This window comes from Aethalodelphis obliquidens, unplaced genomic scaffold (genome assembly GCF_003676395.1).
Source record: "Aethalodelphis obliquidens isolate GAN/ISIS:26980383/991018 unplaced genomic scaffold, ASM367639v1 scaffold4, whole genome shotgun sequence".
NCBI classification, from domain to species: domain Eukaryota; kingdom Metazoa; phylum Chordata; class Mammalia; order Artiodactyla; family Delphinidae; genus Aethalodelphis; species Aethalodelphis obliquidens.
The window spans coordinates 11,476,725-11,502,188 of NW_020837948.1; the positions used below are offsets into that span (position 1 = coordinate 11,476,725).

A 25,464-nucleotide genomic window follows, 5' to 3' on the forward strand; every position below is an offset into this window, starting at 1 on the left:
AGGCCAGCATGCTTTCTTCCACAACAAATTACACTCCAGGTTCTCACTATTGATAACATATATTTAGTTACAAGATGTGCATGCAAAAGCAAAATATGCTTTGTGTGACTTAAGGCCTTGTGAATATTTAATAAATTTGGTGTAATGAATATTATTAGGAGAGAAAAATGATTTGAAAGTAGTAAGATTGATGATATAACACGAATCAAGAGGGATATAAGGTAATTATATCATTTTACTGTATTCAGCAACCAGAAAAATCTGAATTTTAGCTATCAAACTGGAAAAATATGGTGTATTATTTTCTCTGCAAATGGCCAAATAGATTAAAAATTAAAAGACTCTATTAGGTTCATTATACAATATGCAAGCTGTAAAATATTAATCTTTTCTATCGTTACTAGGTTTCTGTGGCAACTTGGAAAATCTTATGCTCAAGAGAAATTTCCCAACATTTGTTTGCATTGTCAGGAAAATTTTTAAAAAAGAAAGAAAATAAATCTAAGATTTGTAGCAATCAGGTCTTTTTAGATATGTTTCAGTTATACGTTTTGAATTACAAAAAACATAACATTAAAGCAGACAAGATCCAGATGGATGCTAAAATTAGTGGGCAAAAATTTAAGAGAAAAAGGATATAAACGCCAATTCGTAGAAAAAGAATTACATCCAGGGACACTATTAGAGGTTACTGGTCTGAAGTGAATTCAACTGTATGTGTCAATTTTAATTTTTTTACAAAAGAGTGAATTCCTGAATTACATATGTAATATTAAATTAATTTTTAAATGTCTGCAACAACCCATCAGATTATAATTGGATTTCATAGTTTCTTTTAATCTAATAGATATTTCATTCGAAATCCACTACTTAATAAAGTTAAAATAGATCACCTTAGAGGTTTGGTTATGCAGTGGTTCTTTCAAAAACACTGTTTTTCTAAGATCTGAAAACACTGTTCTTACAAGATCTGAAAACCAAGTTAAACCTAGACTCTTAAGTCATGTTTATAGAGTAATATATGTTTCTCAAAGTGTATGAAAGGGTGGAAATAACATGTATGGAAGACACTGTTACAATTCTGACTTCTTACGCATGAGATCCGTTGTAATTTTTTTTTTTTTTTTTTGGTTGCATTGGGTCTTTGTTGCTGCGTGCGAGCTTTCTCTAGTTGCGGCCAGTGGGAGCTACTCTTCGTTGCAGTGCACGGGCTTCTCATTGCGGTGGCTTCTCTGTTGCAGAGCACAGGCTCTAGGCACGCAGGCTTCAGTAGTTGCAGCATGTGGGCTCAGTAGTTGCAGTGTGCAGGCTTCAGTAGTTGTGGCGCACAGGCTTAGTTGCTCTACGGCATGTGGGATCTTCCCAGACCAGGGATCGAACCCATGTTCCCTGCAATTGACAGGGGGATTCTTAACCACTGCATCACCAAGGAAGTCCCCATTGTAATTTCTTTTTGTCAAGTTATCTCAGGGATTCTCAGTGCCAAAGGTGTGAAAGCAAAAGTAATCCAAGACTTTAAGATACATCAAGTTATCTTTCAAGTATAAAAGCTGTACTATATATCATCAAACATGGCAGAACTCACTCAGTATATCCAACAAAAGCCCTTCTTGAAAAAAGTAATTCAAATCAGACAACTAAAATACTAATCAAAATAAAGGTATCAACATTAGGGACAGGATGAGATCAAGAAGGTAGACCTTGAACCCTCAGATTCTAGAAATAAGAAACACTGTACAATTTTTTAAATCCATAACTCAGTTTAATACTTTTGCGTATACTTTAAAACTTATGCAATAAGTTTCCTGAAAGAAAAAATATATATCTTTAACAAGAAACATCACAGTGAGTTTCAGAACAATAAGAGCAAGTGAAAATCCTTAAAGCTCCCAAGAGAGCAAAACCAGATTCCCTACAAATGAACCTTAATACTGGATAAAAAAAAAAAGTGGAGCATCAGTATTTTCAAAACATTCTAAGGAAAAATAATTTTGAACTAAAATTTTATATCAAATCTAGTGATAAAGCAAACAAAAATATGGCATTGTCAGAAATGTGTTGTAGAATATTTATCACCCACGTACCCTCTCTGAAATGATTACCAAATTATATTCCAATATATTTTTTAAAGTTAATTCAAGAGGAAGTAGTAGTATACGTGAAGCAATGGTAAGCCAAGAAACCAGTAACCCTTATTATGTGGTTTAAATAGATGCTGGTGGTCCATAAAAACAAAAACATAACAAACCAAAATTTCTCGACCACATCAACATGGCAGGTGACACAGGGAGAGAAGAGAAAGAAGTCATACCAAGGTACTCGTTATGGTCAGAAGCTTTTGAAACAGATACCTCTTGATATTAATAGAAAAATATTCATTAAAGTGTATGTTGAAGTTGTTTCATGGTTACCACTGGAAGAATAGAAGATTACAACTTCCAGACATGAGTTAGGGATGAGAGGAGGGCAGAGAAAACTAGACTGATCGAAGAAATATTGAGAGAAGGGGGCAATAGCATGGTAAATGTAAAATAATATAAAATGGCAGGCAAGAGTCCAAACATATCAGTTTGGAAATAGTTCAAATTTCTGTTAAAAGGCAAATGTACTTTTAAAAATTATTTTACAATGCAGCTTGGTGCTTTTTACAAGAAACGTACCAAATCAAAATGTGAGCTAGATTGAAAATAAAGGGGTAGAACAAGATATTCAAGGCAAATGCTAATAAAAAGCAAGCACATGCAAAATAAATATTAACAGATTGAAGATTGAAAAGTATAGACATGAAGGGAGCAATTAATCAGAAGGATTTAATTGTCATGAGTTCTCATGCTTCTGACAACATTGATTTGAAAAATACCTCAAACAAAATTTACAAAATATCAAATAAACACAATAAGTAAGTATATAGGGATTTTAATAAAACAATTTTGCTCTAATATATTTATTTATTTATCACCAATCAAAAGAGCAGTACGGCCTAAATTCCTTCTTCCATTAGCCGCCCTTAACACACTGCTCCACTCCTGTGATTTTACTCAAAGGCAGTCTAGGAACTTGTCCTTTATCCATGGCCTAAGTGCCCTTTTACCCTACTCTCCACCTCTCCCCAACACCTACCCCCCCCTTTCCCGCCCTCAGCCTCTCTCTCATATCACATAAATTGGCATCCTCTTCCCCAAAGTTCTTTCTCTCCTTGTCAAGTAATCCCTTTTGGAGGCCAATTTTCTTATTCTCCATCAAATATCACCTCTTCCCCGAAAAGAGGAAGAGGAAAAGAAGGAAAGGGAAAAAAACACTTTGTTAACCAAGAACCCATCTTGGAAGGATGAGGTATATTTAAAAATAAATTAGTATTCTATCATATTAGTATTTTGGTGAGGAAGTTTTAAATATGATATAACCCATTAGAAGATAAACTTGTAAATTACAATTTTATAGTCTACTCATGATTCACATTATTTGCTTTTCTAAAGATGAAAATGAATGCAGGACCAAGCCAGGAATCTGTGAAAATGGGCGTTGCGTTAACACTATTGGGAGCTATAGGTGCGAGTGTAATGAAGGCTTTCAGTCAAGCTCTTCAGGAACTGAATGCCTTGGTAAGTTGATAAACGAGTATATTTTACTTGGTAAATGAAACATCTGTTTTGTGACGTCATCACAGAAGAGTTCTACATATGTATCCTTGTCTGCTAAACAGATTCCCCAATCTGAGTAATAATCCACATACCTCTTCCTTAAAGGTAGACATCTATTAAAATGACATATTCGTATATGTATGTGTTGTACCTACGTCTATGCTTAATGTAAATAACCATCTTAAATGGTCTTTCCAAAATTAAGATTAATTAAGCTCTATGGAAAATGTGACTTTAGTAAAACTTACATCAGGGGATGATTTAATTCCAAAAGAAAATATTTGCTATGTAAGGTAAGCTTTGCTGTATTAATGATATTAAAGAATATGCCACATTTCAAAAATGCAGTGAAAGTTGATTTTTATTTTATGGTACAGGAAAATGTTTTACAAAATATTTTCTTTTGGAAAATATAAGTCTCAGACATTTTAATGATAACATGCATACATCATAAACCATTTTAGTTAATTATGAGCAGGTGTAAAAGTATGGAGTAGTAAAAGTTAAGGCAAACAGAGAACTAGCACTCATCACTGGATTTGGTGCAAAAATAGAACATTTCAACTACATCAGATTGTTCTCAAAATGCTGTCATCTGCTTCAAATCCTAGGAAATTATTAGTCAAGAAATTGGCTATTGTTGTCTTAAATCTAGACCTTTTTGGAAATAGAAAAGATAGCCTACAGAAAAAGTGTTCTTTTCTGTTCATATTAACAGTTCATTAGGATGGTTCTTAAAACCACATAAAAGATCTCTTTGCCTACTTATATCATTGAAATCCCTTTATTTATAATTAAAAAACTACTTAATCCAATGTTTGAACAGTATTTTAGATGTCTAAAATACAGGAGATTAGATTGAATATGTACCAAAATTATAACATAGTCTAGAATTTGCTTTTCAAAAACAAATCCTGTTGCTCATTTGCTTATTTAAAGGGAAATAATTTTCTTTGATTTTCCTTTTATCTGGATTCTACAGGAATGGTAGTTTACTATCACTTACCTGCAGATGAAAAAAAAAGAAAAATCCCAAATCTATTTCTTAAGTATAGTTTCACTTATTATTAAATTTAATAAACTGTGTTTAGTGAAAGAACACTCCGTGAAATTAATCTCCAACAAAACTTTCTAATCATTGTCTTAAACATTGTCTTAAAAGAATATTTAGCTTTTAAGAAAGTATTTCTAAGGAGAACATTGATTGTCCTATTTAATTTGAAGACCAAGGTGTCAGTTCCTTGACACTGATGCCTATTAACTACATTCTCATTTCAGACAATCGACAGGGACTCTGCTTTGCAGAGGTATTGCAGACCATGTGTCAGATGGCATCCAGCAGCCGTAACCTTGTCACAAAGTCAGAATGCTGCTGCGATGGGGGGCGAGGCTGGGGTCACCAGTGTGAGCTCTGCCCACTTCCTGGAACTGCCCAGTACAAAAAGATATGTCCTCATGGCCCAGGATATACCACTGATGGAAGAGGTAAGGAGTTGAGGAAATTCATGCATATTATTAACACAGTGAACATTAAATCAGATTAATTTTGAAGGAAGTAAAATAATAGCTAAAATATGTGTGTGTATGTTGTGGTTGTATATGCTTTTCGCTAATGCTTCAGAGACTTTGAAAGGTATAATCTTCATATTAAACCTAAAAGGCAGAATCTATTATTATTCCTATTTTAAAAGATAGAAACTGAAGCACAAAGCTTAAACGATAAATCATTTTCCCAAGATCACAGCCTTTTTAAGGGATGGACCAAGGAATGGAACATATCTGTCTAACCCCAAAGCCCATGGATAACTCCTGAACTATACTTGTTTCATTTAAATAAAGGTTACTTGTTTGTTTGTGTGTAACGCATTTGTTTGAGTGTACGCAGAGACTCATTCTGTTGGCAACATATTTACAAACCAGCAATGATTAGTAGTTTCCATTTTTTTGGTACAATCAGTATACTAATGTCCTAAAAATGTCATTTTCCTCTATTACTATACAGATTCTCGACCCTGTGCTTGATTACTTTGCTAATGAAACCCTTTCTTCAGTCTAATACAAGTGTGAATTTAAAACCAATCCATGGTATACTATCACAAATTCCAAATTAGTTGAACTTCAGAGGGGTAGCTTTCTAGATTCCCAAAAAATAATTCATACTTAGATTGCAGAACGAGTAGACTTCAGTGGGGCTTTCAACATAGCCTTCCTTTTGTTTACCTCTTCCTATCACTTCAGATTCTTTTTTTTCTCTCCCTTCTATGTTGCCACTGGACTGAATGATGAAAAGGTACACCAGCACAATTATGAATGTTGGTTCTTAATGATCTGTCAATTCCTTAATTTCTCTTAGTTTCTAACCAGTTTTATTCTTGCATCTGTATTAAATTACATTTGTTTTTGCCTTGGGGTTTTTGGTGGACAGATATTGATGAATGCAAAGTTATGCCAAATCTCTGCACCAATGGTCAGTGCATCAATACCATGGGCTCCTTCCGGTGCTTCTGCAAGGTTGGCTACACCACGGACATCAGCGGAACCTCGTGTGTAGGTAAGGCGAGGCGAGGCGTCTCTGCATCTGGGTGGTTGTTTCCTACATGTCATTTACTGTCAGCAGAGTATCTTTATTATGGAGCTTTGGAATGTACATTTTGTTAAAAAATGCCATTCCTTTCAGCAGTGTGGTTCTTAATATCATAGGAGTTGTCCAAGGCCTTGTCTAGTAATGTGAGACACAGAATTGTTTAATTCATCAAAAAGTCTGTGCAATTAGGGAAACATAGAAATTATTAAAAATATATTTTCAACATTTTATGTTTAATTTAAAATGTATAAAGGCATGTTTGTTTGTCATTCTTTTAATGAAAGAATAGGACTTTTGATTGTGAAATTGTGTGTTTGCATATGGAGAGAGTGCTTTTTGCTTGTTTCTCATTGTGGTTTTTTTGCATAAAATATGCCAATTAAGCATCATCTAAAATTTCCAGTTGCAAAGCAGTCTCAGTACAGAGACCTTCTACATTTTTACAATCTCTTTTTCTAATTTATTTTATTGTCTCATCGACACCATTCTATGACAATTGGAGGGGGTTGGTAGCTTGCCTTTCTGAGTCTTTCCAAAGCATTTAGTTTTCATTAAAGGAAAAAAACTTTTCTCCTTCATATTTCATCAACTTACATCAACTTGTTTTAATAACAAGCATACCTGGCATGAAAAGGTTAAGAAAAACCAAACTAAATCTTAGTAAACATTCAACTCACTTGTTTGGGCAAGAGAGTGATAGAGACTAGGCTATCAATCATGAGCTTTTAGCATTCTGTGGGCTATCAATCAGTGTGTTTTATGGGGGAAATGGAGGTGATTTGCTATCAGAGTCCTAGCAGAAAGAAGGTGGCATATTCAAATGAGGACAGTTTACAGAGACTTGTTTTTGACAAAGAGACAGTATATAAAGGTGCAGGTAGAGTGGGCAGAAACTGCAAGGGATAATGCTGAGTGCTGGGACTGTACCACCTCTGGGCCAAAGATAGAGGGAAAGGTTGAAACTTAGAAGAGGGAAGAAGTTTTGCCCAGAGACCTGCCTTGAGAGCATCTGTGACCTCTGATCCCATCTTGCAAGGGGGGAATTGAGGAATTAAGGACCAGCCTGAAGGCAGAGGGCAAGAGAGCCTGCTAATGGTGTCTGTGCAGTTCAGCCTCCTGGGCCCGAAAACAGGGTGGACCAGGGTGAGGACTGCATCTGAAGGGGGAAGTGGGAGGCTTCCAGCACAGTCTGTGATGCCGAAAGATTCTTAGGGGAGTGTCAGCTAAGAGAGGTTGAGAATTCCTGCCACATCCACGTGTCAAAGGAAAGAAACTCTAGCCTTTAAGTTTATGATTCTCAAGCTGTAAACCAAAGTACACCCAATCTAAAAAAATCTAGTGTATTTTTTTAAACCCAGACAGTTGTTCCGGATATTATAATATTTGCCCAAGACACGCTCGACAGAGTAAACCGGTAAATTAATTTAGAGAAAATTGTTCTGTGCCTCATTTCTATTTTCCATTTTAAGTTGAAGAGTAAAAGAAAAAGATGAGGTGAGAATATGGAGGGACGAAAGGGACTGGTTTTTCCTTCTAACCAATAATTTAATCCTCACATCACTTTTGCTTAGATCTTGATGAATGTTCACAGTCCCCAAAACCCTGCAACTTCATCTGCAAGAACACAGAGGGGAGTTACCAGTGCTCCTGTCCTCGGGGCTATGTCCTACAGGAGGACGGAAAGACATGCAAAGGTGAGTGAAGAGTCTGCATTCTTCTGAAAAAAGAGTCCTCTCTTTTTTCAGATTCAAAGTCAGCTAATCAGGGATGATACTGTGTGTCTCACCTTCACTAAAGCACATCTTCCTAGTGACCATTTTATGATTCATAGAAAATTCTACCAAAGGACACATGCCAGGAGGCAGAGAGAATTAAAACCCGGGTTACAGTGGTTTGCTTCTTACAGCAAACCACCCAAACTGAAAAATAAATTAAATAATACAGAAAACTATGGTGAAGGAAGAGACTGAACAACTAAAATAATATTTATTTTGTTGCTTATCTGAGATTTCATTTCTCTAAACTATCTTTATTATACATTTACTGCAGAAGATTGAAAATGAATAGGTAAATTTAAATTTTTGCTTACATAGTTTTAGTAGTAATTATCAAACTAAATTAGATAATTAAAAGAGCTTCAATACTATACTCATATGTTCAATTTTATAGTAAACCTCATCGGTATGAAAATAATGGACTGAGGAAATTCCTGTCTAATTAAATTTTTGAAATACAGTTTATTCTCAAGAAGATGAAGTTTTATTTCCAAGAAATACCAAAAAACAAATAGAATAAAATAATAGGAAGCAATATTATACCCTTGGCTCTACTTAGTGAACCGTTATGAGTCAATTTAATTTTGCACGTTTATAGTTATTTTTATTTGAGTGCAACTGTGTGTGTGTGTTTTAAGCTTTAAAATAGTTAGTCTTGTCTGCATCTTACATTGCTCTGTGAATTTATTTAAATGTCTTTTCCCATATTAAGTTCCAATCCAACCAAAATCAGATTTTGAGTTTTCTATCAGTATAGTTCAAATACTAGTTCCATTTATGACTAGAATTATAGATGCTGTGATTTTGCTTCTTCTGGTATTTATGATGGTGTTTTCATTTGGATCCTGAGAACCTGACTCAGTGTTTGTGTTAAGACCTTCATCAATTTTCAGATTCTGTTTTATTTTTGTTTAATCCCTTCTTTAATAGAAATAAGTGACCAGCCATGTGCTAAACTGTGCATTAAATACAAGAATTATAACCTTTGGATATTAGTTTTGAGAACAGTTCATGAACACCACTATGATTCATCCTTTCAGTTTTTTATTTTAAGAAAACTTTGTGGTATGTATCACCTTAGCCATCCTATCATTGTAGCCCATGATATTTATGCTGCTTAAGTATGTGAAAAGAAACTCCTTGCCATATGCATATGGATATCTACAAAGCTTCCAACAAAAATCTAGACAAAATACTCCTTGTGGCTTCCTGAGAAAGGAGGCAAAGCCAGATAACTCTGCTCCAATTTTCATAGGCTTCTCTTTCATTGCAGACCTTGATGAATGTCAAACCAAACAGCACAACTGCCAGTTCCTCTGTGTCAACACTCTGGGAGGTTTTACCTGTAAATGTCCACCTGGTTTCACACAGCATCACACTGCTTGTATTGGTAAGACAAAACTACAAAAGAGAAATTTTGCAAACTTTTAGTAGAAGCCTAAAACTGTACTAAAAAAATGGTAGAATAATGGCTCAGTATTTACATTAAAACCAATCCCTCATAATTACTGGTCTAAAAATGTTGTTAATAATAGATTTTTTTTCACTAGAACAATATCCAAAGGAAAAAATCCTGTATAGTCCAAGCACATGCACATGAGGTGTATTCCAGGCAATGCCTTTATATTGCATTCTAAATATAACCATGTTTGTTCAGATAAAATACGAGTAAAGGCTCACTGTAGTTTAGAACATGCTAATGAATATGCTGGGTTTTTTTTTTTATGTTAGAAGGCACACAGGTTAAGAGACTTTGTCTGTACTATCGAAAACCATGTCCTCAATTGACCCAAAATATGCTCTAATTTCAAATCTCTTGAAATATATTTTTTCTGACCATTTTTGCCTTTAACATGACCATGAATAATGGTATACATTTCCCTAAAATTCTGTTTTCACATCATGAAACTTAGGCTTTCATACTTCACTTTTTACTTCATGTAGTAAAATTTGAGTCATATAATAATTGGGAAGCTTGACGCTCTCCCACTTTGTGCTTTGCTAGACAACAATGAATGTGGGTCTCAGCCTTCACTTTGTGGAGCAAAAGGAATCTGTCAAAACACCCCTGGAAGTTTCAGCTGCGAATGCCAAAGAGGGTTCTCTCTTGATGCCACGGGACTGAACTGTGAAGGTGAGTTTATTTGCTCAAATATTCTTATTCTAATACAGCAAATTGTTTTCTTTTAACTTCCAAGCCACTCAATGAGCAATTGAGATCATCTCAAAAGAAAAAAAATTAACAAAATAAAACCCAGAAATTGATTTTTTTGTTCATAAATTTTCATATATCATTTTGGGGGCAGAGGAAAACCTTAATGTGATGAAACAAAAATTCTGTGAGTACAAATTGGCTTCTAAAGTAACTGTTTACCTAATTACTGATCTAAAAAAGAATTGAACTGAAAAAGAATTCTGTACCTAATTTAGTTTACAGTAGTGTATGAGTATACCAGAAAAAAATTGGATGTCTGTTCCATGATACTTGAATGTGTAAATATTACGTGTAAGACAAAGAACGAATTATAGAGAACCGAAAAAATGTACAGAAAGCTCTGGGAAAAACTGATGGCGATTTTATTTGGTCTGAGACTCCTGATTCACTCTCTTTTCTATAAAGGGCATTTCCTATAAAGTCTCTGTCACAATAGGTATTTCCTATTAAGTCCAAGGGAACATTTAAGTAGGAATAAAATAAGAATTTGCCTGCGGTCAATAAAATATTATATTGTTCTTCAGTATTTCTATTGCATATGCTAGCGTATGAGACAAATGTACTAGGATTGGTAGCTTTTACAAAATGCTCATGCCAGAGGGCTTCCCTGGTGGCGCAGTGGTTGAGAGTCCACCTGCCCATGCAGGGGACACGGGTTCATGCCCTGGTCCAGGAAGATCCCACATGCCGCAGAGCGGCTGGGCCCGTGAGCCATAGCCGCTGGGCCTGCACGTCCGGAGCCTGTGCTCCGCAACGGGAGAGGCCACAACAGTGAGAGGCCCATGTACCGCAAAAAAAAAAAAAAAATGCTCATGCCAGAGATTCTGAGAGCATATACATCCCCTTTATATTTTTATATACAATTGTAATTTATGTCTTTATTGATATTAGTCACCCTTTAATTAATTATTCTTAGAAATATATGATTTTGAATTCTAGAAATATATTCAAAATTGTTAATATTCTCTAAGAATTACTCAAAGTTTTTTAATATACTCTAAGAATTATAGGACTTTTATATGTATCTAATTTTCTGCCAAGAAAAATTCAGTTTAAAAATTTTCTATTTTAATATTTTGTATTCGAAGTCATTGAGACTTTGAAAGTATTCTGAACATACAGCTGCTTGCCATGTGTGGGTTTGGCTTGTAACCATCCACATAAGATATCATTTATTAATTATCCATATAAATTTGTTACGCATACATCAGACATGCCAATTTCATTTCACTTTTTATGGGTAGGTTTCAAAGCCTCAGTTGTCATTCCAGAAGAGTATGCATGTCTGAACAAAGAAATTATTCCATATGTGTCATAATACTATATCGTGTCTAAAAATAACATATTTAGAATACTTTAAATTTGCATCTAATTAATCTTGAATGGTAATAAAATTTTTTGTGTGCAAACCATTATACTTTTTAGGTATTTCTGTAGTGCTTGTATCTTCCCAAAAATGAGGATTATATGTCAATCACTTTTGAACCTACTGGAATATATAATGCAAAGATATTTATATCATTTACCAAATAAATCATACCGTATGTAGTTAATCCATCCAAAATGCACAACATTTGTGGTTGCTATGGTTGATTTGCTGACATTAAGTTGTTATTTAGAGCACTGACGTGGCATGGCTGGTGGATAGCATAAGAATGATGTGGTTTCTTATCTCAGAACTGTTCTCTGCACCACCACTGATTAATAACCATGTGACTTGGAAAAATCACAGCCCCTCAGTATGTCTTGTTTGTTTGTTCCTGTGATAATAGTTACCCCAGGCTGTGTTTGGAGTTCATTTAAGAATAGTAGAAGAAAGGTTACATAAAGATCTTGCCGGGATTGTTTTTGCAGATGTTGATGAATGTGATGGAAACCATAGGTGCCAGCATGGCTGCCAGAACATCCTGGGAGGCTACAGGTGTGGCTGCCCTCAAGGATATATTCAGCATTACCAGTGGAATCAGTGTGTCGGTGAGCACTCGCTTGTTACACAGCATCTGCTTTTCTCACCTTAAAGCATCTTTGAGTAAAAAGAACGAACAATAAAGACTGGCATTTCAGTGTAGCCTTTAAACCCTAGAACTTAAAAACCAGTACTTAGGACTGATGCATGGGGATCCATTAAACTAGTCTCTGTACATGTGTGTATTTGAAAATATACATAATAAAAATGTTAAGTACCTAAATGGTAACTCAACTAGAGCTTTCATAATTTTAATTTTCTGCTAGGCGTAATTCTAAGTTTCTGAAGATGGTGTCAAGAATCATCATCTTCACATGTTAAGGTCAGAGGGTTTTTATCGGTAATTTAGTATCTTTTGATTGGGGGTTGAAGGATTGCCCATCCATCCCCCTCATATAAATCTAAAGGGATTCAGATCAACTTAATGAGCACCATTCATCTGTGCTCTCCAGTCACATATTTAATGAAAAGGCTAAAGGATTTTAAGGTAGAAAAAGTACCTAGTTACAGCAAATTCTATTGAAAACTCCATACAAAAGTGTTTATAAAATAAAATCTGTAGGCACTCAGCTCCCTTTCTTGCACTTGATAGAGTCATGGAAATTCTCCTTTTAAGGAGAGATTGATCAAAGAGAACATTACTCTCTACTTGAATAGCTGGCTAACTTAGTTAGCATATGCCTAATTTCTTGGCTCCATTTGAATGCCCTTCATAGAGGCACCATCAAACACAGTGTGACATTAGATGCTGGCACAGCAGAACAGAAAGGGGAACAGTGGTCCTGCTGAGAAACAACGGGGTACTTCCTGTTTCTCTGTAGTCATTTAAATTACCCCACATGTATTTCAGATCTTTTACTGTGAGCAATCCACTAAATAAATTAACCTGATTTTATCCTTGGTGATCTTCTCAAAAGAAATTTCTAATGACAGTTTAGTGAATTGAGAAAATCAAGACAAATTTCAAAGGAGGGAAAGCAACTCTGAACGTCATCGCAAGTCTGCTGTGGCCTTGTGCCAGGTTAAAGACAGATGCTTAGCCACACCACAAATAGACACTCGTGGGGGAAATGCAAAAACCACTAATGATCTAGGAGTTAAGGACAGAGTTTGAAAGGATTATCAAAATGATGAGTTAGGCAGTCAATCAAAATAACTTCATAAGTTTAGTTTACTTCTTTTCTCTTCATAGAAAAAAGAATGTCGCAGAAGTTATTATGCCCTGATTTATTGATTCATAAACAGAGATAAAGTATAGGCACACTCTTCAGAACATAGGGAATGGTACTTTTTTAGATAGCTATTAAACAGTGTGAAACGATTTTATTGTGTTGTTTATAAAATATGAGGCCCAAGCCTCTATTTGGTTAACACCACGGCTTCTTGTTTAATCCTACAGAACTTAAAGCAAAAGAATGATCCTCTAATATTTCACATGTGTCAGCTTAACTAAAATTCTTGTTTTTAAAGTGATCATGAGTGGAAATAGGAACATGTATGGAGTATCAACTCAATTTCTACGTTTTTTAAGTTTCCTGGAGTTTCTGTCTGTAAGCATTTAGTGCGAAAATAGCCACACAGGTTTTCACTGAATTTGGTCTAACTTAAAGTCAGGGCTATGTGATGTATCCCACTTCTTCTTGCTGGGATCCTTGGAATAGGCACTTAAGCAAGGCAGTCACCCCAAAGCAGCTCACGCTGGAGTCCAGCCAGAGTTCAGTGTGCCTTCTAGTCGGGAGAGACCCCCATGGGCAGAGGGATAAGTGGTTTCAAAGATGAGTTCAAAGCTAAAGATACATAAGCAGATATCCCCAACTGCAAGAATTAATTTGTTAGCTTGCTCTGCTAAAATGGGCCTCTGTAAGCAGCAGGCCCCTGGTAAGTAAGATGAAGCAGGGGTTTAATTTGAAAGATTCGAGATTCTTCTGTGCAGGGTTGAGCAGTCCAGCTGGTCTCTAGTAAAATTGCTGACTTTCTTGAACCCACAGAACACAGTTGGAATTTTAACTCAAATATATGGCAGTAAGAGAATTAAACAACCCATTGGGAACTAATAAAAGCAACAAGTTAGCAAAATAACAAGCATTATAACAAAATGCAAATCGAAAGGCCACAAATCATTTTTATCTGTCACTATGGGTATGAAATATCTTCAGTTATTCATATGATTGAGGGGGGAATATAGTATGAAGTATTTCAGACAGATTTAAGTGGGGTCCCCTTGTAAAAAGACAAAAATGTTAGTGCATCAGATAACTTAAGTAATATTAAATTGTAAACCTACAATGTTGTTAATACTACTACCAATTTAAGAAAAATGACAGTTCTTGTAAGTGTTAATAATGAAAAAAGTTTTTAATTCAAATGAATACTTTCAGAAGTTTCCAGCCAGTTACCACAGAACATTTATAACATTCTGGTACGTGTACTGTACAGATTTAGGTAACATTCTCAAACATATGCAAGCATGACGATTATTCCAAATTGAAAATAAGGGAATATTATTAACATTTGCATATGGTTACTTCTGAGTATATGAAGCTTTGGGTTATGTGATGTCAGCAACTTCTAGTTCCTTGTATGTCCTTTTCAAAATAACTTGAACATGGTTTAGCAAGGCTTGAGTCAGCTCAAAGTGGGTCTCAAACAGGAACATATTTTCAAAGTCAGATTACCTAAGCCTATAGAATTATGCTGTGATGTACGTTTATAGCATATAAACATGAAGTCTATCCTGGTGCTTCCAGAAATTTTACCTACTTAGAAATGTTCATGTCAGTGGTATGTTTAAAAGCAATTTATTCAACTAACTAGTTTTGCCTGGTAATTTTTCTACCTAACACAGTGTCGAATACTATATTCATAGCAGGATCATTTTGTTAAATTATAACCTAACTCACATTCTCCATTAGGAGAGAAACACCACATATAAATGTCAGATTTAATTATAAAAGCAGATGAGCCTTTGAGGCAGAATTCCAAGTCTTTCGTATGTAGAAATAAAATAGTTATATTTGTGTCATAGGTAGCCTGGTTATTAAGAATTTATTCATATACTTTCTCCCCATGAAATGAAGGCTAAGAATTTGTACATATTAGGTAATCATAGCACATTTCATATGCAGTAATTAAGAATTCTACATTTGGCAGTTTGGTTTAATTCTGAAACTATAATCACGATACAGAAATGTGCCTAATAACATCGGCCCTCTCAATAACCTCTGTGCCGTAGTTAATGAAGTTTAATTTCCTGTGTGAGAGGCCTCTTCACTGAGACTGTATCTGCATCTTCTGTAATCTCTCTGAGCTCCTTCAGATAAGCACTTCCCTGTAGCTGCTGTGTCCCAAGGGTACACCTAATTGCAAATGGGCCTGTTTCCCCACATGGGCTGAAACATAGACTTGTCAGGTATTAGGTAAACAGACACACTATGCTCCAGTGCAGTCATGAGAATTTGAAAGAATTCCACAGACCAAATGTGACTGGTGCCCAGGGTGACATTTAGATTATAATAAAGCCCACAGGGGTCAAGCCACAAAATAGGTATCAACCAGATAGTTAAGAGCAAAATTGTCATCTCCAAAGTTAAAAGCACAATCAAGCTTTGAATTTGTAAAAATGATAAGAGCAGCTGAAAGTATCAACCTGTAATTATCTTGCTGTCAGGCATTTATGGTATAATGAGAGTCATTAAACTAGTAAAACCTATGTCAGCTGATGGCTTGGTGCAAACCCACGTCAGAAGGCAAAGTCTGCACTTGATGCATTCTCAAGTGTTAAAAGTGTACAAGGTTATTGGTTCAGAATGTTCAATTAAATAATGTTTATTTCAGTTATTTTCATTTAAGGTATTTAAATTTTTTATCTGTTTTTCTTTCCATATATAGTGAAGGCTTTGGGAATTGCTGGGAGAATGGATAAAAATACAGATATAAATAGAGGCTTTTAAAAATTTGACATATAATTCACATACCATAAAATTCACCTTTTAAAATGTACAGTTCAGTGGTTTTTAGTATATTCTCACAGCAGTGTGCAAACGTCAACACCACAACATCTTCATCCCCCCAGAAAGAAACCCCATACCCATTAGAAGTCATTCTCCATTTCTCCCTCCCCACAACTCCTGGCAATCAGTAATCTTCTTTCTGTCTCTGTGAATCTATCTGAAGTGTAGGCTTTTGAAGTAACCTTCTGATACGAGAATAGAAGAGTTCTTCAGTAGTCAAACTACAAATATCTGTCCCCAGAGGCTGCCAGGGTATTCAGAAAAACCTAGTACAAACAGAATATAAAAGGGCGGGGCAAGGTTTTGTTTAAGTCATAATTTAGGGGGATTTGTTGGGTCTTGTTGTGTTTTTTTTAATTTCATAGGCTTTGCAAATCGACCATCAGGGTAAACATTTAAAAAATACGGTTCTAGAGCTATTTCCCCTGTAAAATCGTAGGTACTTTGAAACTCAGGCTCTTCTTTGCCCCACTGCCCCTACCCCTTGTAAGAGTCTTTTGCTTTATGTTCATAGATGAGAATGAGTGCTCCAATCCAAATGCCTGTGGCTCTGCTTCCTGCTACAACACCCTGGGGAGCTACAAGTGCGCCTGCCCCTCTGGGTTCTCCTTCGACCAGTTCTCCAGTGCCTGCCACGATGTGAACGAGTGCTCGTCTTCCAAGAACCCGTGCAATTATGGCTGCTCCAACACGGAAGGGGGCTACCTCTGCGGCTGCCCACCTGGCTACTACAGAGTGGGACAGGGGTAAGGCCCTCCACCTCCCCACACACAGGAAGGCGAGCGTGGTCCAACTCAGGCTGCCCTCCCTGTGTTCAGGCCGCCTGGCCACCCGGCACTGGGGGGGGGGGAGTTCATGGTGATTAAAAGTCCACAAGGGAAAAGCATTGATCAGGGCACTTAGGGAATGGAGGAGGAAGCACATGGAAGAAGGCATGTGGATTACCTCCTTTGTGGTGAGCATAAGACTCAAACGTGTGTACAGGTATCACTCTCTTGCCTCTTAAAATGGCCTGAGTGGATTCAGTTGGATCCCTCAAGGCCAGAGACAAGCAGTTGTCTAAAAATGCTGTGGCTCACGTGTTGCCAGAGACACCTGAGTTAAGTACAAATGGAAATGGCTTCACCCCAGATTCTTCTGTGAATTTTGGCAGGTGCTAGCTCCATGCTCCCTGAGGAAGGAGTTGTTTCTCTCTTTGCTCATCTGGTTTTTTGTTGCACAGAGAGGATGCGCCTGGTTGGTGTGACACTGTCTCCACAAGGCTGGGTTCCCTCCAGCTAGTCGCACTTTCCCAAGTGCAGCTGTCTCAAGTCCTATCAGCTGCAGATGAGGTTCTGACCACCTGCATCCTTCCTTCAAGGAAGTCAGTGCTCAACAGCATAGAAGATAAGAGTTTAGGAGTCAGTCAGGGTCACCCTCCTCAGAAGGAGCAGTGTGTGAGTCAGACACTGAGGGTCGTGGACTAGTATGTCCACTGTGGGTACATAATAATGCTTGAAACAAAAGTCGTGGTGTAGACAAGGGTCATTTAGAGCCAGCTCGCTGAGGCTTTCACTAACCAGAATTGGAGTTCAGAAATCTCAGTTGGTAAAGCAGAGAGCTTTGTTGTGAGCAGAAAACATAGGCTTCAGGCTTTTGAATCAAAAGAACTTCTGGGGCTTCCCTGGTGGCGCAGTGGTTGAGAGTCTGCCTGCCGATGCAGGGGACCACGGGTTCGTGCCCTGGTCCGGGAAGATCCCACATGCCGTGAAGCGGCTAGGCCCATAAGGCATGGCCACTGAGCCTGCGCGTCCAGAGCCTGTGCTCCACGACAGGAGAAGCCACAACAGTGAGAGGCCCACGTACTGCAAAAAAAAAAAAAGAACTTCTGGCAGTCTCTTTGGAAATTCATACTTAATTTTTATCTTCTTGATTTAACTACTCATAGTGCTTCAGTCTAATTAGGATAGAAAATTGGGGAAACTTGGGGCTCACTCTTAGAAGAATTTTGCTGTTCAGAATAAAGGAGACTCTCATGTATTAAGTGTTGAAGAAAAGAGTTACCAAGACTATTAGGTTTTTATATTTATGATCTTAGGGTTTGCTTTGTGGGTTTCTTATTTTGGAAAAATCTCTGCTCTACCTCTGGAAAACAGTAGTCAACATTATAATGAAGTCTAACATCACCTTGCATCCTATTGCAAATAGCCACTGTGTCTCAGGAATGGGATTTAACAAAGGGCAGTACCTGTCAATGGATGCAGAAGTGGATGAAGAGAACGCTCTGTCCCCGGAAGCATGCTATGAGTGCAAAATCAATGGCTACTCTAAGAAAGACAGCAGACAGAAGAGAAGTGTTTATGAACCCAAACCCACTGCTGTGAGTAACCTCACTTTGTTTTGTCACCAGATTTTATCCATATGGAGTCACGTATATTTTGCAGTAAACTTTTATGTAGGTTTCAGCCTCAGTGAAGCTAAAACTGTCATGAAATTTATTGGCTAAATTCATGGACACACTATGGCAGAGACAAGTAAATTAAAATTAGAGGCATTTTTAGCTCAAAACACAAGGACTGGGGGACTTTAAGATTCACAGTTTCAGATCGTATGTTTTCATTTTTTGATTTGTGCCAGAAGGCAATAATATGGGCTTCTAGGAAATAGCTATTTTGAAATGATTCAAAAACCAAAATTATTTTGAATCTGTCCAGTTCTGTTGTATACATATGTAATGTACTGGGCTGATTTTAATTTTCAGTAGGTAAGCCAACTTGGTCTTATATTGTAATATTTATAAGACAGGTGTTCCTCCCATAAAGAGTTTATCTCCACATAACTTGTATTTTGTAAGGAGCTGAAGATCTGAATTGCCTGCTGCTGCTATGTCTTTGCTGTTCATAGTAGTTAGCAGAGTGGTTAAAGGGGCAGGCCACAGACTTCATGATTTTGAATATGTTCCCTGATCCTCCCTACTTACTACCCATGTTACATGGGCCATTTTACTTAACCTCTCTCTACCTCAATTTCTTCACCTGTGAAATGGGAATAAAAATAATTACCTCTGAAGGCTGACAAGAAGATTGAGTGATTACTGTGAAGCTCCTGGAATGGTGCCTGGCATAAGCATCGTACATGTTCTCCGAATAGTACCCAGTATCTGGAGATGTTTTCCCCCAGACATCAGGGAGAGTACCATCCTTGTCAGTTAGTGTTACTGCAGAATTCCCCATCAAAAAACCTAGTCTTCAACTCACTGGCTGTGTGAATTGGGCAATTTGTTTCAGTTTTCTGGGCCTCAGAAACTTATTTGTAAGACTAGATAGACTTCGCTAGCCAAAAAGTCTCTGGTTCTATTTTATAATAATAAATAGGCCAGCATTACATTTACCTTGCGGAGACTGAGGTGTCTAACTGATATTTAAATATGGCAACTGAGATATTCATCAAGTATCCCAAACTACAAATCCAGAAATTCTGCTCATAAAACCTTCCCATCGTAGTTCTGGGGACAGGATTTTGTCTGCACACTGATGGGGGCACTTCTGCACCACTTTTCTCAAGTTTTTGGCAGGCACCCACTCAATGCATTGATTTTTTTTTTTTTTTTTTTTTTTTGCCTGTCTTACTGAAATAGCATTCCTAAACCTCCCATACTGCTGACTGAGGGAGACTTGGTTCATCTGGGCCATGCCCCATTGGCTTTTTACCAAAGCTGGTTCAAACCTGAGCCCTGACGACTCTGCAGTTCCCTCCCTCTGCACTAACAGCTCCCAGCAAAGACACTCACTCACGGTTTGTGACCATAAAATCAACCTGGGCCTTCAGAGTGAAGAGCCCTCTGGGGACAGTCCCTGCTGTTAGATAACAGCTGCACTTCTCGTTTTAACTCCAGAAAAAAAAAAAAAAATTACAGTCATTTCCTAAATTGTCTCTTGTTTAGTATTAATAAGCATGATATTCCATAAACTCAACAAAAAAAACTTGAAATGTGAGTGCTCCCCATAGGCCCAGAACTGAAACTTTACCTGGATAAGGCTGAGTGAGAAGTCGTAAAGATTTACAGGGCATACTCTGTGGAATTGACCTTTTCTCCCAGCTGACAGTAAGTTACAAGCAGAGTGCAGAGGGGCAGAGATACATCGTCCTTGTGGCTGCACCCCGACAACAGGCTCCTTTCGAGTCATCTACCTGTGCTGTTGAAGGTCTTCCCACATCGTTTCCTGCTCTTTCTCCAGGTTGAACAGATCAGCCTGGAGAGTGTCGACATGGACAGCCCCATGAAAATGAAGTTCAACCTTTCCGGCCTTGGCTCTAAGGAGCACATCCTAGAACTCATGCCCGCCATTGAGCCACTCAACAACCACATCCGCTATGTCATCTCCCAAGGGAATGACGATGGCATCTTCCGCATCCACCAAAGGAATGGGCTCAGCTACTTGCACACGGCCAAGAGGAAGCTCGTGCCTGGCACATACACACTGGAAGTCACTAGCATCCCTCTCTACAAGAAAAAGGAGCTTAAGAAACTGGAAGACAGCAATGAGGACGACTACCTCCTAGGGGAGCTCGGGGAGGCTCTCAGAATGAGGCTGCAGATTCAACTCTATTAACCCCTTGCAGACTTTGTTCCAGGCTCAAATCCCTGCACAGCCAGCCTTCAGAAGCCTCTGAGAAATCAATGACTAATTTTAAAGAGGAAAAAAAAAGACTTTTATTTCTTTCCTCCCTGTCTCAGACTTTAGAATGTTGACCCTCACAGGGAGTGATAATTAGACTCTGGTGTGGCCAAAGATTTGAGTACAGAGGCAACCGTGGTTACTGTATTTTCTATATAACTTCACTTTAAAATATATTAAAAAAAAAAAACCTAAATATTCAAGAGATCAGCATATGGCACTAAATGCACAAAAATAATGTGAGCTTTTTTTTCCTGTTAGCAGTCTGTAACACTTTGGGTATTTTGCTATAGTTGCTAATTAAAAAAAATATAGATGTTTATTTATTTTTAATGCAGTAATATATGGAGAAATGAACAAACTATGTAAACAAAAAGGGAAACTCACTTGTTTTTCTTTAGATTTATAAATTTGAGCTATTTCTTTTAGAGGTGCTTTTTAAAAAATTCAGTAGATTCAAGAGGTGTTTCCGTTGGTTTTCTGCCAGTCATCCAACTGGTACACATCTGATTATTTTAAAGGAAGCCTCACAGAGCTGAACGGGCAGTGTAATCAATGTGTCATTAGATCCTTTATAAAGGAGATCAAAGCCAGAGCAGCTCATTGTGATGATATTTCACATCACCAGACACACCAGGCAACAGAAGATGAAGCACACAACCACTGTAGCAAAATACCTTGACTGCTTGTGAGACCAGTAGCGTTGCAGGCCAAACCGTACTGTATTTCCTTCTCATAACCTCAAGGAAGCACATGTGCTACCCACAACACCTCATTCTTACCCAGGGCGTGCTGCATACTTGTGGTACTGTAGGCAGCTGAAGAACTGCTGTTCCTTCGGAAAGGAACACCTGGCGTTCTGTAGTGTTTGGTGCTGTCTTAGATTAATGGTGCATTTATTATGTTCAAGCTATTTCAGGATTGCCATATGTGCAAACAAATCATGCAGTACAGCCAAGGAATATATGTTGTTTTTTTTTTAAATCCAATTTTTTTAGAATTTTCATTAATACTGTAGTTATACACCATATGTCTCGTTTTATCATAGCCTATTGTGTATGAAAGATGTTTGTACAATGAATTGATGTTTAGTTTGCTTTAGTCATTTAAAAAGATATTGTACCAGGATGTGCTAATAAGAGTAAGTCCCCACGTTCTTCTCAACCCAAGAACCTGTCCCTGGACCAGTGACCAAACCTCATATGTGAAATGGCCAAAGCACATGCAGGCTCTGGGTTGTTCCTCTCACACCTGTGCTGACCAAAGATTAGTCACCAGTTAGATCCAGTTTGGGACTTTGTTTTGTTTTCTAATAACTAAAAAAACAAACAGTGTAAATTTGTAATCAAGTGTTTATGAGGAAAAACTTATGGCTTTTGGTTTTGTTTGTTTTCATAGGTCTGTGTATCAAATATGACACATTTCTTGCAATAAAGCTTATTTTGGGGTAGCTTTCCGACTGAGAGTTTTATGGGACTACAATCCCTGTTTTGTTTGTGGGAGGGGCTGGGGGCTTTGCTTACAGGGACCTGTATGAAAGTACCAGAAGGAAAGCCAGGCACATTTACAAGAAAACAAGCGACTGCTGTCAAGTCTGTGACACAAATTAGGCAGGAGTGTTCAACTGACAATTACAATATAAGGTCATATCCAAATTGAAGGACATAGTCAAGGCAGTTGGTTGTTCACTTCTGCGTAGACTCTAAGCCTCCAAGGACCCATCTTCCTAGAGACCTCAGAATCTCTTCACTTCATCCTCACCTGTGGTTTGGGTGCCATTGTGTTAAAGCACCCTAAAACACCTGTGAGGAAGTGAAACATTCTCTTAAAGAGTCTTCCTTCTTAGGGTTTTTCTGAACTTGAGTTTTTAGTCAAAAGTATGCAGCAGGCATACCCCGGGCCAAATGGCACCTTCACCAAAAATAACAGGAAGAGAGCTTCCTGTCTCTTGCAGTGTTGTACACTGTCCTCACAGGACAAGTGTATAGATAGGAGAAGTCGTTGAACAGGGACTCTCTTCTGATACACAGCTGAAATGAGAACAGACACGTCTCTGAAGTTAATTCCACACAAAGTTTGAGAATGTGTGTGCTGAAATTTTTCATCCAAGGAATAAGAAAACAAGGAAATATTATGACTGATCTTAATGCTGTTCTTAGCCAACCAGAAATTAGCTGCATGGAATAAGGGAAGTATTTGCCTTGAGGCATCCTTTAAAACTTAACATGCGTCTTCAGTTTCATCTGGCATCTGTTACTGGTACAGCGTGAGTGCTGTAATATGAAATTACCTGGAACCAAACTTGACTCTGAAAGTTGAGCAACAGCACTCTTAGTTTAGCTTTAACCTGCTCTGGAGGAAGTTGAGAATCCACACCATTAGGTGCTTTACACAGAAGAGAAAAAAAAAAATCATTAGGTGCTTTACACAGAAGAATGTACTAGAAGGAAATGACTACTTCAAGATGCTCCTTCCAGGAAGAACCTTTCTGGGCACGTCTGATAGCTTTATTGCAACTCCGTTATTGTGAGCACTGACACAGCTGTGATTAGTTTGTGCCTCTCTGGTAACTAAATGCTAATGATAGATCCTGTACCATTTTGTCTTTCTCATTAACTGTCCCCTCAGAAATTACCTTGGCGAACTTACAGAAAACTTCACACAAGACTAAATTAATAATGTAAGCCCAGACATATAAACCAAGTCCAGCAGGTACATGTAATAGTAAAATAATAAGCAATAATTTGGTCTTCAGCTGACATGAATTCCTTTTCCACTAGCATTTAGATTTGGAGCTTTTAAAAATTTAGGCCTGGGGCTTCCCTGGTGGTGAAGTGGTTGAGAGTCCGCCTGCCGATGCAGGGGGGACGGGTTCGTGCCCCGGTCTGGGAAGATCCCACATGCCGCGGAGCGGCTGGGCCCGTGAGCCATGGCCGCTGAGCCTGCGCGTCCGGAGCCTGTGCTCCACAACGGGAGAGGCCACGGCAGTGAGAGGCCCGCGTACTGCAAAAAAAAAAAAAAAATTTAGGCCCGTTTAGTACTTTTTATTTTGTTCCTTGTTTGTGGTAGGTGAAGGTTGGTTACATTTGCACATGAACACTGAAAATAATTTAAGGTAATATGTAATGATTTTACTCTAAATTCTAACATCTGCCCTATTTCATTATCTAGGAATATCAAACAGGATAATTCATAGATCTGTCCCTTCTAAGGTTTTGGTTTGCCTTCTTGGTTCAAGAATAAATGCTTATGGTAGAGAGTGGGGAACACAACTAAAATTTACAGAACATCAGTTTGAGACCTACAGACCTTTTGGTTCCTATCCTTGATGCTTCAAGGGAAATGAGTCAATTCATATGTTAAATTGAACCATGAGGAATTGCCAATATTTGGCCATGTTTGACTTACAAAATGGTAATTTCACATGGTTCGATAGATATGTAGTTCAGAAATATTCATGTTTCTCAAGAATAGGCTGGAAATCTGAAAATTTCCCTTCTCTTTGAAAGAATCAGTTCTGTTCACTTCTCTCCATGCTGCTTGTGGCTCATTTGAACTTCTAATTTACAATAGTCCACAAGAGAATGAAAGGACATAATGTATTCAAACAGCCACTTTCTTTCATGCTCCAGAGACTTTGGAAAGAGTGTAAATCACACATCTTTGGGACATTGAGGGGATTACTGGAAACTGTTTAAAGACAAAGACAAATCCATTGGGAAAGGTTAAATATAGCCCATGTTTTTTTGAAAAATAAAAGGGAAACTTTAGGAATCGTTACTTCTGAAGAGACAGGAAAGATGGCGATTCATTAACACCCCACAGGAAGTGAAGGTGACAGCTGTTTTGCAATCTCAGCCAAGCCTGCCTTTGATATCTAGCTTATGGTTCTATTTTATTTTATTTTTTTTTAGCATGATAGCTTTCTCAAATAAATACAAAGCCATGGTTTTCTTGCTTAATAAGAAGTACGTGTTCCTGACCTTCGTTCTCTTTGAAGATCCATTTGATGTACAGAGCGAGAGTCCTGAAACACAGTGAGCAGCTCACTAAATTCAGCATTTTAGCCACTGAGACGGTATCACTTTGCAGGTAAAAGAAAGAGATCTTCAGATCAGGCCGGCCTGAGTTTAGCAAGTGGAGGATAGGACAAGCTCACCGACTCCCTTGGGTATGCTGCCCGCTCTGAGATCCTATCTGCCCTACTTTTGGATGGACAGGTGGGTAGAAGCCTCCTGGGTGTCCTGGTGTGATGTGCAAGGCACTTTATTCATGTCCAATTAGTTGTAAACGAAAGAGAAGTTAAAAGGAAGGACTCAATCCAACAAGCTACACAATGTCCCTGAGCCTTGGTCTCTTTCCTAGGATGATGCTTCCCTGCAGTGTGACTGAGAAAATAGAGTGAGATGGTCCGGGCAGCGCAGTCAGCGGAGGGCTGAGCACACAGCAAGCACGCAGTAACTGTCAGCTGTTCTTCTTCCTCTTCCTCCTCCCATCGTGCCTACAGCCACAATATGGGGTAGAATGCACCCCCATAGTCACACAAAACTCTTTCCCAAGTGTGGCCCTGAAATTACAACCTTCCCACTGAACTGTATGGGATAACTAGCACCCA

At 37.9% G+C, this 25,464-nt stretch overlaps 1 protein-coding gene across 1 annotated transcript in view; it reads left to right on the plus strand.

Moving 5' to 3' along the window:
- FBN2 (fibrillin 2) overlaps window positions 1–22,299 on the plus strand; it is a 240,178-nt gene extending 217,879 nt beyond the window's left edge. The window contains exons 56-65 of the mRNA XM_027098697.1: window positions 3,477–3,602; window positions 4,920–5,126; window positions 6,067–6,192; window positions 7,797–7,919; window positions 9,274–9,390; window positions 10,006–10,134; window positions 12,070–12,189; window positions 16,706–16,937; window positions 18,379–18,550; window positions 20,409–22,299. Of these exons, the coding sequence (XP_026954498.1) occupies window positions 3,477–3,602; window positions 4,920–5,126; window positions 6,067–6,192; window positions 7,797–7,919; window positions 9,274–9,390; window positions 10,006–10,134; window positions 12,070–12,189; window positions 16,706–16,937; window positions 18,379–18,550; window positions 20,409–20,783 (1,727 nt within the window). The 3' untranslated portion in view covers window positions 20,784–22,299. The remainder of the gene's footprint in view (window positions 1–3,476; window positions 3,603–4,919; window positions 5,127–6,066; window positions 6,193–7,796; window positions 7,920–9,273; window positions 9,391–10,005; window positions 10,135–12,069; window positions 12,190–16,705; window positions 16,938–18,378; window positions 18,551–20,408) is intronic.
- The last annotated feature ends 3,165 nt before the right edge of the window (window positions 22,300–25,464 follow it).